Source organism: Mirounga leonina, unplaced genomic scaffold (genome assembly GCF_011800145.1).
Source record: "Mirounga leonina isolate KUSES-001 unplaced genomic scaffold, KU_Mleo_1.0 Mir_353, whole genome shotgun sequence".
Lineage (NCBI taxonomy): Eukaryota > Metazoa > Chordata > Mammalia > Carnivora > Phocidae > Mirounga > Mirounga leonina.
This window is the reverse complement of record NW_023270699.1, coordinates 841,513-854,215: the sequence shown is the minus strand read 5'-3', so window position 1 is coordinate 854,215 and position 12,703 is coordinate 841,513. Positions and strand designations below refer to the sequence as shown.

Genomic DNA, 12,703 nt, shown 5'->3' with positions numbered 1-12,703 from the left:
TTTTCTCTGTCTGACTTACTTCACTTAGCATAATAGTCTCAAGGTTCATCCACATTGTCACAAATGACAAGCTTTCATTCTTTCTTATTGCTGAGTAATAGCCCATTGTGTATGTATACTGCATCTTTTTTGTCCATTTATCCATTGATGGACGCTTAAGCTGCTTCCACGTCTTAGTTATTGTAAATAATGCTTCAGTGAACCAGGGGTGCATATATCTCTTTGAATTGGTGTTTTCACTTAATTTGGGATAAATACCCAGAAGAGGAATTATTGAATCATATGATATTTCTATATTTAATTTTTTGAGGAACCTCCATACAGTTTTCCAGAGTGGCTGCACCAGTTTGCATTCCCACCAACAGTGCATGAGGGTTCCCCTTTCTCCACATCCTCGCCAACGCTTCTTATTATCTGATATTAATATAACCACTCCTGCTTTCTTTTGATTAATAGTTGCATGACACATCTTTTTTCCATGATTTTTTTCAATATACTTATATTGTCCTATTTGAAATGAGTTTCTTGTAGAGAGCATATGGTTCAGTCATGTTTCTTAATCTACTCTGCCATTGTCTGTTTTTTAATTGGTGAATTTAGACTATTTCCATTTAGTATAATTATTGGGATGTTAGGGCTTAAATTTGCCATTTTATTTTTTCTTTTCTTATTTCCTGCCATCCTGTAGGTTACTGAATATTTTTTTAGAATTCCATTTTGGTTTATTGATAGTGTTTTGTTGTTTTTTTTTTTTTAAGATTTTATTTATTTGAGACAGAGAGAATGAGAGAGAGAGAGAGCATATGAGAGGGGGGAGGGTCAGAGGCAGAAGCAGGCTCCCTGCTGAGCAGGGAGTCCGATGCGGGACTCGATCCCGGGGCTCCAGGATCATGACCTGAGCCGAAGGCAGTTGCTTAACCAACTGAGCCACCCAGGCGCCCCTATTGATAGTGTTTTTGAGTATACCTCTCTGTGTAGCTTTTTAGATGTTGATCCAGATATTACATTATATATACAATTTATGAATTCTATTGGTGTTTACATTTTACCAGTCTGAGAGAAGTGTAGAAACTTTAACTCCCTTTATGATTCTTTACCCTCCCCCATGTATAATATAATTTTTGTAAATATTTCCTCAACATACTATTGGAATCACATCAGGCAGTACTATAATTTTTGCTTCAACCATTAAACATAATTTAGAAAGCCCAAGAGGAGAGTGAAAGCCTGTTGCATATGCTCATGTTTTTGCTCACTGTGTTCTTTCTTCCTTCTTCATGTTTTGAGCTTCCTTCTGTATCATTTCATTTCCATTTGGAGAACCTCCGTTAAAACCATTCTTGTAGAGTGGGTCCGTGGGCAACTAACTCTTAGTTTTCCTTCCCCTGACAATATCTCAATTTCTCCTTCATTCCTGAAGGATATTTTCACTGGATATATAGTTCCGGGTTGACAGTTCTTTCCTTTTAACCACTTAAAGCTATTATGCCACTTCCTCTGGCACCAAGGCTTCTAATGAAACCCACTGTCATCAAATTTTTCTTTTATACGGTGTCATTTCTCTTACTGCTTTCAGTATTTTGTCTTCAGTTTCTAAACATGTGACTGTATGTGTCTGTGTGGATTTCTTTGGGTTTATCTTGCTTGGAATTTGCTCAGCTTCTTGGATATGTAGGTTTATACCTTTTGCCAAATTTGGGAAGTTTCCAGGCATTATTTCTTCAAGTCCTTTTTCAACCCCTTTCTGTTCTTCATCTGGGACTCTAAGAGGGTAAATGCTAGATCTTGTGTCACAGTCTCATAGGTCTGTGAGGCTCTGTTCTCTTTCTTTTTTAAGTCTATTTTTGTTCTATTGGTCAGATGGGAATTGTTCTGTCTTACAGTTCACTGCTTCCTTCTTTGGACCCCTTCATTCCATTACTGTATTTTTCACTACTGTAATTTATTTAGTTCTTTACATCTTCTGGGGGTTTTTTTGTGAGAAATTCTATTTCTCTGCTGAGACTTTATATTTTTTCACTTGATTAAAAATATTCTTACTTATTGAAGCATTTTTATCATGGCTGCTTTGAAATTTTTGTCAGGTAATTCTAACATCTCTCTCATCTCAGTGTTGGTGTCTGTTGATTTTCTTTCATTTAGTTTGAGATCTCTCTGGTTCTTGATATGAAACCTAGGCATTTTGGATATTATGTTATGAGTCTGAATATTACTTAAATCTCCTATTTTAACTGGTTTCCTTTGATTCTATTCCAGCAAGGGAAAGGAGGGGTGCTGCCTCATTACTTACAGGTGGGGTGGGAATCCAGGTTCCCCACGCAGCTTCTGTTGGTGCCTGGAGATTGAGGAACTTCTCATTACTTGTGGTGGGGTGGGGGAGTTGCGGCTCCCCACCGGGCCTCCACTGATACCTCCTCGGCCAGGACACCGTGGGGTGGAGTGGCCTGTTACTGCCTGGTGAGGCCCCTGCTCCCCGCTCCGCCTTCTCTGGTAACACCCAGCGTGAGATTACAGAGTGTCGTTCTGGCCTGGTGAGGCCCCACCACCACCACTGGGCCTTTGCTGGCGTTGGTGGGGCTGGGTTAACAGTGTCTTCCATGGTGCTGGCTGGAGCAGAGCCACTGTTGTCTCAAGTTTTCAGTCTTTCTGGGCTTTCTCTTTTCTGGTCATTTGGCTGGAGGCAGCAGGCTTTGTTGCAGCTTTTTTTGGTTTATGCCCATTGACGTTTCCAGGTTGCTGGCTCTCCTCCCCCAAGTCTGAGATAGAGATGCGAAAAAAAACCAGGAATTCACCACCATGCCACTCCATGGGCCACTGGTGTGCTAGTCTGCCTGTTCCTCTCAACATTTCAGCATCCTCCTATGTTTGCTTTGTATGGAATATCCAGAGGTTTTCATTGTTTTTAGGGGAAGGGACCTCTGCTCCATCTTGCTGGAAGCAAAAGTCCTGCTGCTCTTTTAACCATCACAGTTCAGAGCACAGATGCTGGGGCTGGTTGGCTGGGCCCTGCTTTAGCACATGCTCTTGGGCAGGTCTTTTACCTCTTAAAGCATCAGTCCTTCCGTCTGTGAAGTGGGGCCAGGTGGTACCCACACCTCCCAGTTGAAAGGGGAAGTAAAGGCATCAGCAGATGCCAGCCACCGAGGCAGGTCCAGCCGGAGGAGGGCTCTGGGGGCCGGCAGGCCAGAGCTCTCCAAACGGGGAGGCCATCCTGATGGCCTTGCTCATCAGCTGTGCACATGCACCTGCTGGTTTCCAGCGTAGTCCATGTGGACAGCAACAGGCAGGCTGTGTGACTCCACAGAGCTGGTCTCCAGGGGCCTCAGCAAGCATTCTCGGGCACCTTCCCCACCGCAAATAACTTGCTCAGCGGCAGCATCCCCTGTGTGGTGACTGCGCCTTTGGTGTCATGTGTAATGTCACCTGTCATTTTGTCAGCCCTCCTGAGTGCAATCTCAGCTGTGTACACAGATCCCCCATGGAAGCTGACTTCTCGAAGCCATCCTGAATTTAAAGTGAAATTCAAGTGACTGCATCTTACATATGTGGATAGAATCTGCATGTGGTGGTTATCGAGTATGCGTAGCAGATAACCCTGGCGTGTTTGCTTCCTGAAGGTTCCTTCCTGGGTCTGCTTCATCTTTGGAGACAGAGAGTGCTGACAGGGAAGCTCAGAGGAGCTGCGGGGGGTGGAGGGCAGAGAGGGGCCACTGGACTGCAGTTCAGATACCAGCACCTTCGGTTTTGTGTTTCCTTCGACTAGCGAGAAGTCAGTAAGTGACACAGAGCCTGGGGTGTATTTAGGAATTGTAAGGACTTTCCCCTCCACCTCCCTCCTGATGCCTCCCCTGCAAAGACGTGGCCTAGATGTGAATGTGGGGGTCTGAGCATCTGGCTTCCCAGCAGCCCAACTCAGAGGGCCCCTCCAGCTTCAGACTGGCTTCACGGGAGCTAAGGAGCAGAAAATCTGATGGTTAGCATAGACCCACCCAGTGCTCCCAACAGGGACTCCATCTGCTCACCCTAGGTCACAGCAGCCCCTCCCCCTGACCTCCCAGCACCCCCAGCGTTCTTCTCCCCGTGCCCCCCCAGGCCCTGCCGTGCTGCTGAGAGACCTGGCGCTTCGCCACAGGCCTTGCGACTGTGAGCAGGCTCCCCCACAACGCGTGTGGGAGGACTTTGAGAATAGCTGCAAATACATGTTGTATGTGCTCCTCAGCCTTGTGAGGGAAGAACATTTAAGCACCTGGAGCCTTCTCCTAGACAGAGGATTACATCTCCCTGTGCTCACCTTGGCCCGCCAGATTCCCTCCAGCCTGGCATTAGAGGGCAAGGACCTTTGAAAAGCAGGAACTCTTACAAGAGAATGCACACACGAAGGCTTCTGATGCCCTGCCTGGGAGTGAGACCAGCTCCAACCAGGGCACCCGCTTGCTCTGGAAATGCTCCACCCAGAGCAGCGGGTCCCGCGTGGACTCTGGGCCATGTGACCTGGCACCTCGGACCTCAGCCCATGACCCACACCAGGACAGCCAGAGTCCTTCCTCAGGACATTGCGGATGGGAACTGTCTGTCCCTGCCTGGTGGCAGGAGACACAAGACATGTGTCAGGAGCCTTTGCAGTGGCCTCGTCCCCAGGCTTTCTCTGCGGAGCGGACGGAGCACACTGAGGCCTCCCGTTCCCGGTTCTTGCTCCTGCAGCCCAGCGTCACCGCACACCTTCCCTAATGTTGGCTTCAGGCTTCCCGCCAGCAGCGCCAGGTGACCTGCGGCTGCCCGGCAGACTGGCTCACAGGGCAGTTGGAGATGGGGTTCTGTCTCACATGTACTTGGAAACCAGGGGGTTCAGATTTGGACTGTTGCATTACGGATCAAGTTGAGCTGCGTAGGGCCCTGTGTCTGCCCTTGCACCCCAGCCATGTGCCCGTGCACAGGACAGAGGACAGAGGGAGCGGCCGGGCTGGAAAAGGTGACTCTGTGTGCGGGCCCCTGGGAGGCCGCGCTTTGTCTCCTTGGTTTCCGGCTTGCTGACGGTGCGGCCCCAGGAGACCAGGTCTGACTGAGGACCGCAGAGCACCTGCTATCTGAGCTGCAGAGAAAAAGCTCTTGCCAGAGTCAGCAGGGGCCTGTGCTCCCCCAGCTCGGTGTTCACCGCCGTGACCTAGACGCAGAAGTGATGATTGTACACCTGCGGGACGTGGATGTTGAAATCATTATCCAAAACTGTAAACCGCATGATCAAGAAGCAAAGGGTCAAGTGTGTTAAATGGGGACATGGAAGACAGGACCCAGACTCAGATTGAGTTTCTAGAGTGAAAAACACGTGTCTGAGGTGAAAAGTGCCCTGGGTGGGATTAGCCAGAGCATGGGAGTTGCAGCGCGGAAGATTTTAAACTTCAGGACGGAAACAGAACCTGTCAAAATGAGACACAGAGGCAGAAGGCAGAAGAAAGTGACGGGAGCATCAGTGAGCTCCCTCAACTTCAGGCAGAGAACAGACATGCCTTTGGGGGCCCTGGGGGTGGGGGAGGGGCAAGGCAGAAAGTGTATTCGAAAGACAATGGCCACAATTTTCCAAACTCAGTGAAAACTCTTAAGGCCACAAATCCAAGAAGCTCAATGAGCACAGAAAGTCATGAGGAAACTGCAGCAAGGCACAGGCTAAGTAAGTTGTTCAAAGCCAGTGATTAAGAGAAAATTCTTACATGTGCTGTGGAAAAGGTGTCCTTACAGATGGTGAAATGAAGTGAGAACGAATGCAGCGGGCAAGGGGTCGGGGCAGCAGCAGGGGTCAGGGGACAGCAGGGGTCAGGGGTCGGGGCCAGCAGCGCAGGTGAGAGGTCTGGGGCAGGTCTCTCCGGGACCCGAAGAGCGCACTGCTGACCTGGAGTTCTGTGCCAGGTGAGACCCGTTCGTTGCTGAAGGGGAAACAGACCTTTCCAACCCACGGAAACAGAGCTCCATCGCCAGCGAACTTGCACTACAAAAATTATCTTGGGGAGTTCTTCAGGTAGAAGAAGAGCGAGAGCAGGCAGAAAGCTGCCTGCACGCGGCGGGCTGAGCGTCACGTGGGTAAGCAGAAAGACATGTTTCTTGTCATCTACGTCCCTCTAGAAGATAACGGACTGTTCACGTCCGAAATAAGAACGCTGGTTTATAACCCAGGAGAACCAAAGTGCGCCACAGCAACAGGGCGGAGGCCAAGAGGGGAAACAGAGGCACAGCTAGCACCCATGTCAGGTGCTCCCACACTGCCCTAAGTGGCAGGTCACTGACACTGTACTGTGACAAGCTGAAGGTGTGTGCAGGGCAACCCTCAGGTAACAAAACAGAGGGTCGTAACCAGTAAGTGCACAAAGGAGGGAAAGTGGAATCATAAAAGGTATGCAGTTCATTCAAAAGATGGTGGAGGAGAAAGTGATAGAAACGGGAACGAAGAACAGATCATAAAGCAGAAGACAAGCAGTAGAACGATAGCTCCAGACTCCACCATGTCACTGTCAGTGGTCGAAACACCCCAATTAAAAGACAGAGATTGTCAAATGAGATAAAAAGGCAAGGTTCAACCATATGCTGCCTACAGGAAACTCACTTTAAATATAAAGACCACAGATGGGTTCAAGATAAAAGATGGAAGGAGGTACACCAACACCAATCAGAAGAAAGTGGGGTCACTACATGAATAACAGACAAAGAAATTTCAGAGCTGAGAACGAAGCCAGACATGAGGAATGCCTCACGATGGCAAAGGAGTCCGTCGGTCCATCAGCTGGAGGCAACGATGTGGTGGTACAATGCTGCTGACAGAGCTTGAAGTGCAGGAAGCAGGGCCCTCCCCAGCGCCCCCGGGACCCGACGAGACCGCAGAGGACCGGCAGTGGTACCATCCAGGCTTCGAGAAGGTTCCACCCCAACACGGGAGCCCACCTTTACCAGGACAGACCACAGTCTGGCCCACAAGCAAGTCTCAGGACATAGGACGTACCTGAGGTGTCACAAGCCACGTTTTCTAACCATCAGAGAATCAACAGGAGAAAGACATCTAGAAAATCTAAGTATTTGAAAATTTAATAACATACTTCACAATACCCCATGAATCAAAAAAGAAATCAAAGAGAAATTTGATAGTATTTTGAAATAATCAAAAAGAGCACAAATATCAAAATTAGTGGGATACCGCTAAATCCACATGTTGAGAAGGATTTTATAGAACAAAACACCTTTATTAGGCAAGAAGTAAGAAACTAGAGAAAATGAATTAATTAACTCTGCATCTGTGTGTTGGGATTTGCTAATGAAGGCGAATTACTTCATTGCTAAGGAAGGAGCTATTGCACCCCCAGGTTTGGGCCTGTAGCCGGAAGGCAGGACTGCAGAGACGGATGGATGGACGACTGGGAGGGCTGGCTGTGGGAATCGGGCACAGGCTGCGTTCCAGCCGAGGCACATCTGTGGACGGTGTTGGCACGGGGCCACACGGGCGGGCCTCCTCCCGGGCCCTGCAGGGGACCGTGCCTGTGTCTCCTCTTCCTCCCACTGGGTGAATTACAAATATATTCAGTTCCCAGCACTGCAGAGAACAGAAGGTGGGGTCCTTACTGGCGAAGAGATTTTTTGGTTTTGGGTGAGTGTGGACTCTCCTGCAGGGGTGGCTGCAGGTGGGAGCAGGCCCGGCATCCTCGGGCCCGCCCCCGATGAACAGCTGTCCAGGGCCCAGCAGGACCGATAGAGGATGACCCGAGGTCGTGATCCTGGCGGAGCCACCGCCCGGTGCCCCTTGGCGGCTGGCATAGGTGGGTTCTTCAAGGTCAAGGGCGCTGAGTCTAGGTGACCTTCACCACCACCCAGGGCCGCTCCTTGTCCCCAGCAGTCTACAGAGGGCACCGTGCTGCTCGCCCTCAGCCTCGTGATGAAGGCGGGCAGCGGCCTCCGTGGCAGCTCGCTGGCCTGTGTGACTGATGGCAGTCGACAGCCTGGACCCTGAAGCTCCCCGGCACTCACTGACCCACTTTCTCCGCTGTGGCTGGAAACATTTACGTAACCACAGCTGCAGGGCCCTGCCGCCCCACACAGGAGGAGACGTTTCTAATTAAACAGGAGGCCTGGCATCCCGCGTGCCCAGCGCCCGATCCGCTCCACTGGTGCTGGTACCCCTGCTTGCTGCAGGGTGTCTGTGCGGGAGGGAGCGTCGTGAACTTGGTGCCGCACCAATCCCTTGAGCTGGAACGTCTCCTCTCCTGCCCGGGGTCTCTGTCCAGAGCGCCCTCTTCCAGCCAGACCTGCTGCCATGTCCACGTGCCCCGTGCTGTCCGGTAGGACCACCGTGCCCGAGACCAGCGCTCTCTGTTGTGCCCTTCCCCGCGCAGCCACCAGCTACATGGGGCTGCTTGGTCAACTCTGAGTGCGGCCGGCGAGTTTCTTATTTCAAATACAAATAGCCACAAGTGGCCAGTGGCTCCGTGTTGGGCAGTGGAGATAGACCACATTAATTTGTAGGGGTGGTTTTTAAAACTTGCCTTTGCCAGGTCTTAGGTCTTCATGTCAGAGTCCTTGTTCAAAAGCATCGTTGTCTAATCCATAACGAGGACTAATAGTTTGAGTTGCTACGGCACGAGTGGATACGTTGTCATGTGCGCGTCTGTTAACGCAGAAATGTGTCTGCCTCTGTCATCTGTGACGCGTCCACCACCACCAGCAGACAGAATGTGCTGTTCTGTGCTTTATTTTGTATTTTCCTTTTCAGCAGAAACCAAAACCTACAAGGTTAAAGGAAAATCTTGCTTTTCTAACTTGTGGTCTCTCCTGTGTGTGGACGGAGCCTCCCATCCTTACAGGTCACATCAAAGGGCTGGTGTCCAGACCCCCAGATGGGGGGCATGCCCAGGTTTCACTATTCCTGAGGGACCTAGACCAAGCATGGGGTCGTATGTGGGGAGTGCTGGCAGAGTTGGCCCTAGGCCTCATCCTTCCTTCATGGCCCAGGCACCCCACCCACCTCTCAGGTGTGCCCCCGGGCAAGTCTGTGCAGCTGCAGGAGGCCTGTGGCACTCTCTGTTCCGTGGGGTCCACCTGGTGCCGCTCCTGGGAACCCCTGGCCCTGGGTCATCCAGAATCTCCCCCAGGCAGGCCTCCTTCCCTCCCTGTGCCCCCGGCAGCACCCTGCTGTCAGACCCTGTGACCACTGCCCCACGGCCTACCCACCCCCTCCAGGACTGGCCACTCCCCGCTCCCCTGGGGGTCACTCATGCCCCGTGTCCCATCCTGCCCTCGTTCCCCTCCTCTCTGACCCTTGTGGACCCTGGCACCCAGCAACTTCCCTGCACTGTGAGACATCCCCACGCACCCAGGCAGGTGGCTCTCCAGCTCCCATTTGCTGCCCTGACTGCTGGCCCTCCCAGGAAGGCTACCCAAACAGCCCACCCCCTGTGACCTGTGTTGCCTGCTGAGTGAAGCATCCCTTCCCAGGCCTGCAGTCAGGTCTGGTGTGCCCTTGGGGCCCCCCGCATCTGGGCCTGGGCTTGCCTGAGTACCTGGTTCTGCAGACCTCTCCCGTCTATTCTGGAACCTCTCCTGGTCCTACCCTCTCCCCTTGCTGTGCCCTGAGCCCTGGCCCCACCTGACCTTCACTTCTAATCCTCACTGGTGCCTGTCTTGGAGGCCACCCTGTACACTGTGGTGGGCTGACCTGTCCCTCGGGATCCAGCCTGGAGGAGAACCTGGACCCTCCCCACGCCCACGCACCCCCAGAGGCCAAAGGTCCTAGCAGGCCGGGACACCCCGACCTGTGTTGGCCATTGACCGTGTTCTCAGCTGGCAGCCGCTATGCCTTCCCTTTCCAGGTGACGCCATCTGGGCCCCATCTGTCCTTCCTCACGGCACCCTCGGCACCTTAAGCCACTACTCCCAGCCGCATTTTGGGAGAAAGATGGAGTCGAAGGTCTCAGAAGGTGGCCTGAACGTGACCCTGACAATCCGTCTGCTGATGCATGGAAAGGTATGGAGCCCAAGGCCACTGTGTCAGACCAGCTGGGAGGCAAGGGAGGGCGTGCCCACCGCCGGGGTCTGCTTTGTAAACCCTGAGCCGTCTCAGGCTGACTAAGCATTGCAGCCCACTCCAAATTACATTTCTCCTGGAACCCTTGGAGACTCATTGCAACCCGATGCCCGTCACTGAACACCTTAGTGTGTATTTCCTACAAACGAGGGCGCAGTGCCCCATCCACGTCAGGATACCAACACCAGTACGTCCCAGCCCCTCGCCTCGGGCCCTGTTCAGGTCACCAGTCGTCCCAGCCTGCCCTTCACCACAGGGCACGCGGTGAAGGGGGAGTGGTCAGGACTCCATATCCCAGAGCGTCTCTGGTGGTCTCCAACCTGGAGGAGTCTCCCTGCTCTTCCTTTGCATTTCACCTCTGAAAGTGCCTGCCCTTCCTCAAGGCGGCTTTTCTGAGGTTTCCTCACTGTTGGTGGGAGTCACAGGAACTCTCCCATCAGGGGCGCAGATCTCAGGGCCTCCGTTACTGAGCCCTTGGTCCTTCACCCAGAGCTGCTGTTAGATGCTGCTCGGGGCCCACGGACACTGCGAGAACCCCTCAGCGGCCATTCATCCGCTCATTCATGCACGTCTGCATGGACTCAGTTGCTGTCATGACTCATTTTGATGCTCGTATTGACCCTGACTCAGCCACCGGCAGCCCCTCCAAGCTGGCTCCTGTGTCCTCATGACGTGGGCTGTCATTCACCCAGTGCCAGCTCGCTTTCTGGCACAAAACACTCTCATGACGCCCTTGTGCTTTCCCTGCCGTGGTCCTGGAGTCAGCCATTTCTCCAAAGAGCCCCGACTCTTGTGAGTGGGGGATATCTACACGTATGTGTTTATTGAACATGCGTGTGTATGTACGATCACAGTGTGTGTATACACACATATGCATAAAATTTATTTCCATGTTTATAGACTGGACCCCGTGAGTTCCTATCCCCCAACTCCAGCCCAACAGCACAGGGTTCGCACCTCCATCGGGCTGTGTCTGGTGCCCTTGTGGTCTCCTTGCCGCGGGGCCGGTGGTGCTGCTCCTCCCAGATCGCCAGGCGAGGCGCCCTCCCTGGGGGGGCGGGGGGTCAGGGCTCACACCCAGAGATCCCTTTTTGCAATGGAGAGACGGCGACCAGCTTTGCGCCTCCCACGGGTGGGTGGCATTTGCTCAAGGTTGTCAGAAGCTGGGAGTGCACCACAGAGGGCCCCCACGTCCGGGGGCCGCGGCAGCCTCAGGCACCAACTCCGCCCCAGGAGGAGCGGCGCCGCGGCCGCCGGAGGGCTCAGCTGCCCTTTGCTGCCTCAGCCGCCCCTGCGGCACGCACCCTCCCACGGCCCAGCAGGATTTCGGGCCTCCACCCGCACTGTTGTAGCTGCTGAGGACTTCCGGTAATAAGGGAAAGGAGTTTGACTTTGAAAGGTCACTCCCGGGGCTAGGAGCGGGCTGGCTCGCAGTGCCGAGTGGGCCTGGCGAGGCGGGAGGTGCCGTGAGGAGCAGGCCTGGCCAGGAGCGTGGGTCGCACCATCATGGGCTCCAGGCTTCGGAACTGGGGCGGTATGTTCAAGCGTGTCTTTGCGTAGTCTACTTTCTAAAAAGTGAAAAAGCGGTAGCAGTGCTTAATTACCTTTACATCACAAAATCGGGGGAGATTCTGTTTTATCTGTTCCTTGCAGGGTTTCTTGAGGCCTTAAGTGGTGCCTCCTAACTTGTTTGTAGGGAGCCGGCCGCTCTGATTCTGCTCGTCTGTGTGTCTGTCAGAGGCAGGGCCTGGGACTAACTGAGGTCAGACGGGCACCCAGGAGCCCCCAGACTCAGGGCCTTTGCACAGGTGGCCTGGCCACGCTCGCGCCTGACTGTCCTGACCCCCGTCCTCGCTCCCAGCACACATGGGTCTCTCAGGGTCTGTCACCGGCCGTCTCTCCTTCTGCTCTATGACATCATCTTTCTGTGCTTCCTTTCCTACAGGAAGTTGGAAGCATCATCGGGAAGGTAACTACTGAGTGAACTCTGCTCTGCTGGGGTCCCTGACCAGGTGACACGGTGCACACCACGCACAAGGATTCCAGTGGAATCCCGCGGCCCCGCCTGCAAGGCCCCGGCTGGTCACCGGGCAGCCCCGCCCCCACTGCCCCACCGCCCTGTGGCCCGTCCTTCCCGGGGGTGAGGGCCCGGTGAGCGTGAGTCACTGGCATTCTCCAGCGCAGTATCCCCCCTGGTCAGTGGGTGGTGGTGGTCTCTCACGTCTCCCTCCAAATTAAAAGCGCGCCGTGGGGAAAGTGAGCGCGGATCTGGGAGTTGGAAGCCTGTGGCGGAGGCTGGGGCAGGGCGCCACCTACCCGTGGCTGGCGTCCCACCGTGTCCAGGCCCCCTGGTGTCCAGCGGGCGCCTCTGTGCTCTGAGTCCAGGTCTTCCCACCAGGGCCCTGGGGTGTGCCCCCCCCGCCCCGGCCTGGCCCTGCTTTGCCCGTGACGAAGACGAGGGATATGAGCACCACTGCAGAGCAGGAGCCGAGTGGGCCAGCACCCGGCGCCTCCTCTGAAGGGCCCCTCGCCAGCTTGTGGTGGGGCTCGGGGCTGGGGGTGCGTCAGGCTCTCGTCCCCGCCACCCCCGCCCCCCGCCCCGGGACTGCTGCTCGCTGGCCTGGGGCACCTGGTGCACGAGGCTGTGCT

The 12,703-nt window shown here is 53.8% G+C and overlaps 1 protein-coding gene across 3 annotated transcripts in view; it reads left to right on the top strand.

Annotated features, from left to right (window-relative positions):
• Nucleotides 1-12,703, top strand: part of PCBP3 (poly(rC) binding protein 3) — a 68,073-nt gene that overhangs the window by 26,421 nt on the left and 28,949 nt on the right. For all 3 annotated transcript variants that reach the window (XM_035030022.1, XM_035030023.1, XM_035030024.1), the window contains exons 2-3: nucleotides 9,840-9,994; nucleotides 12,000-12,023. In XM_035030022.1, the coding sequence (XP_034885913.1) occupies nucleotides 9,840-9,994; nucleotides 12,000-12,023 (179 nt within the window). The remainder of the gene's footprint in view (nucleotides 1-9,839; nucleotides 9,995-11,999; nucleotides 12,024-12,703) is intronic.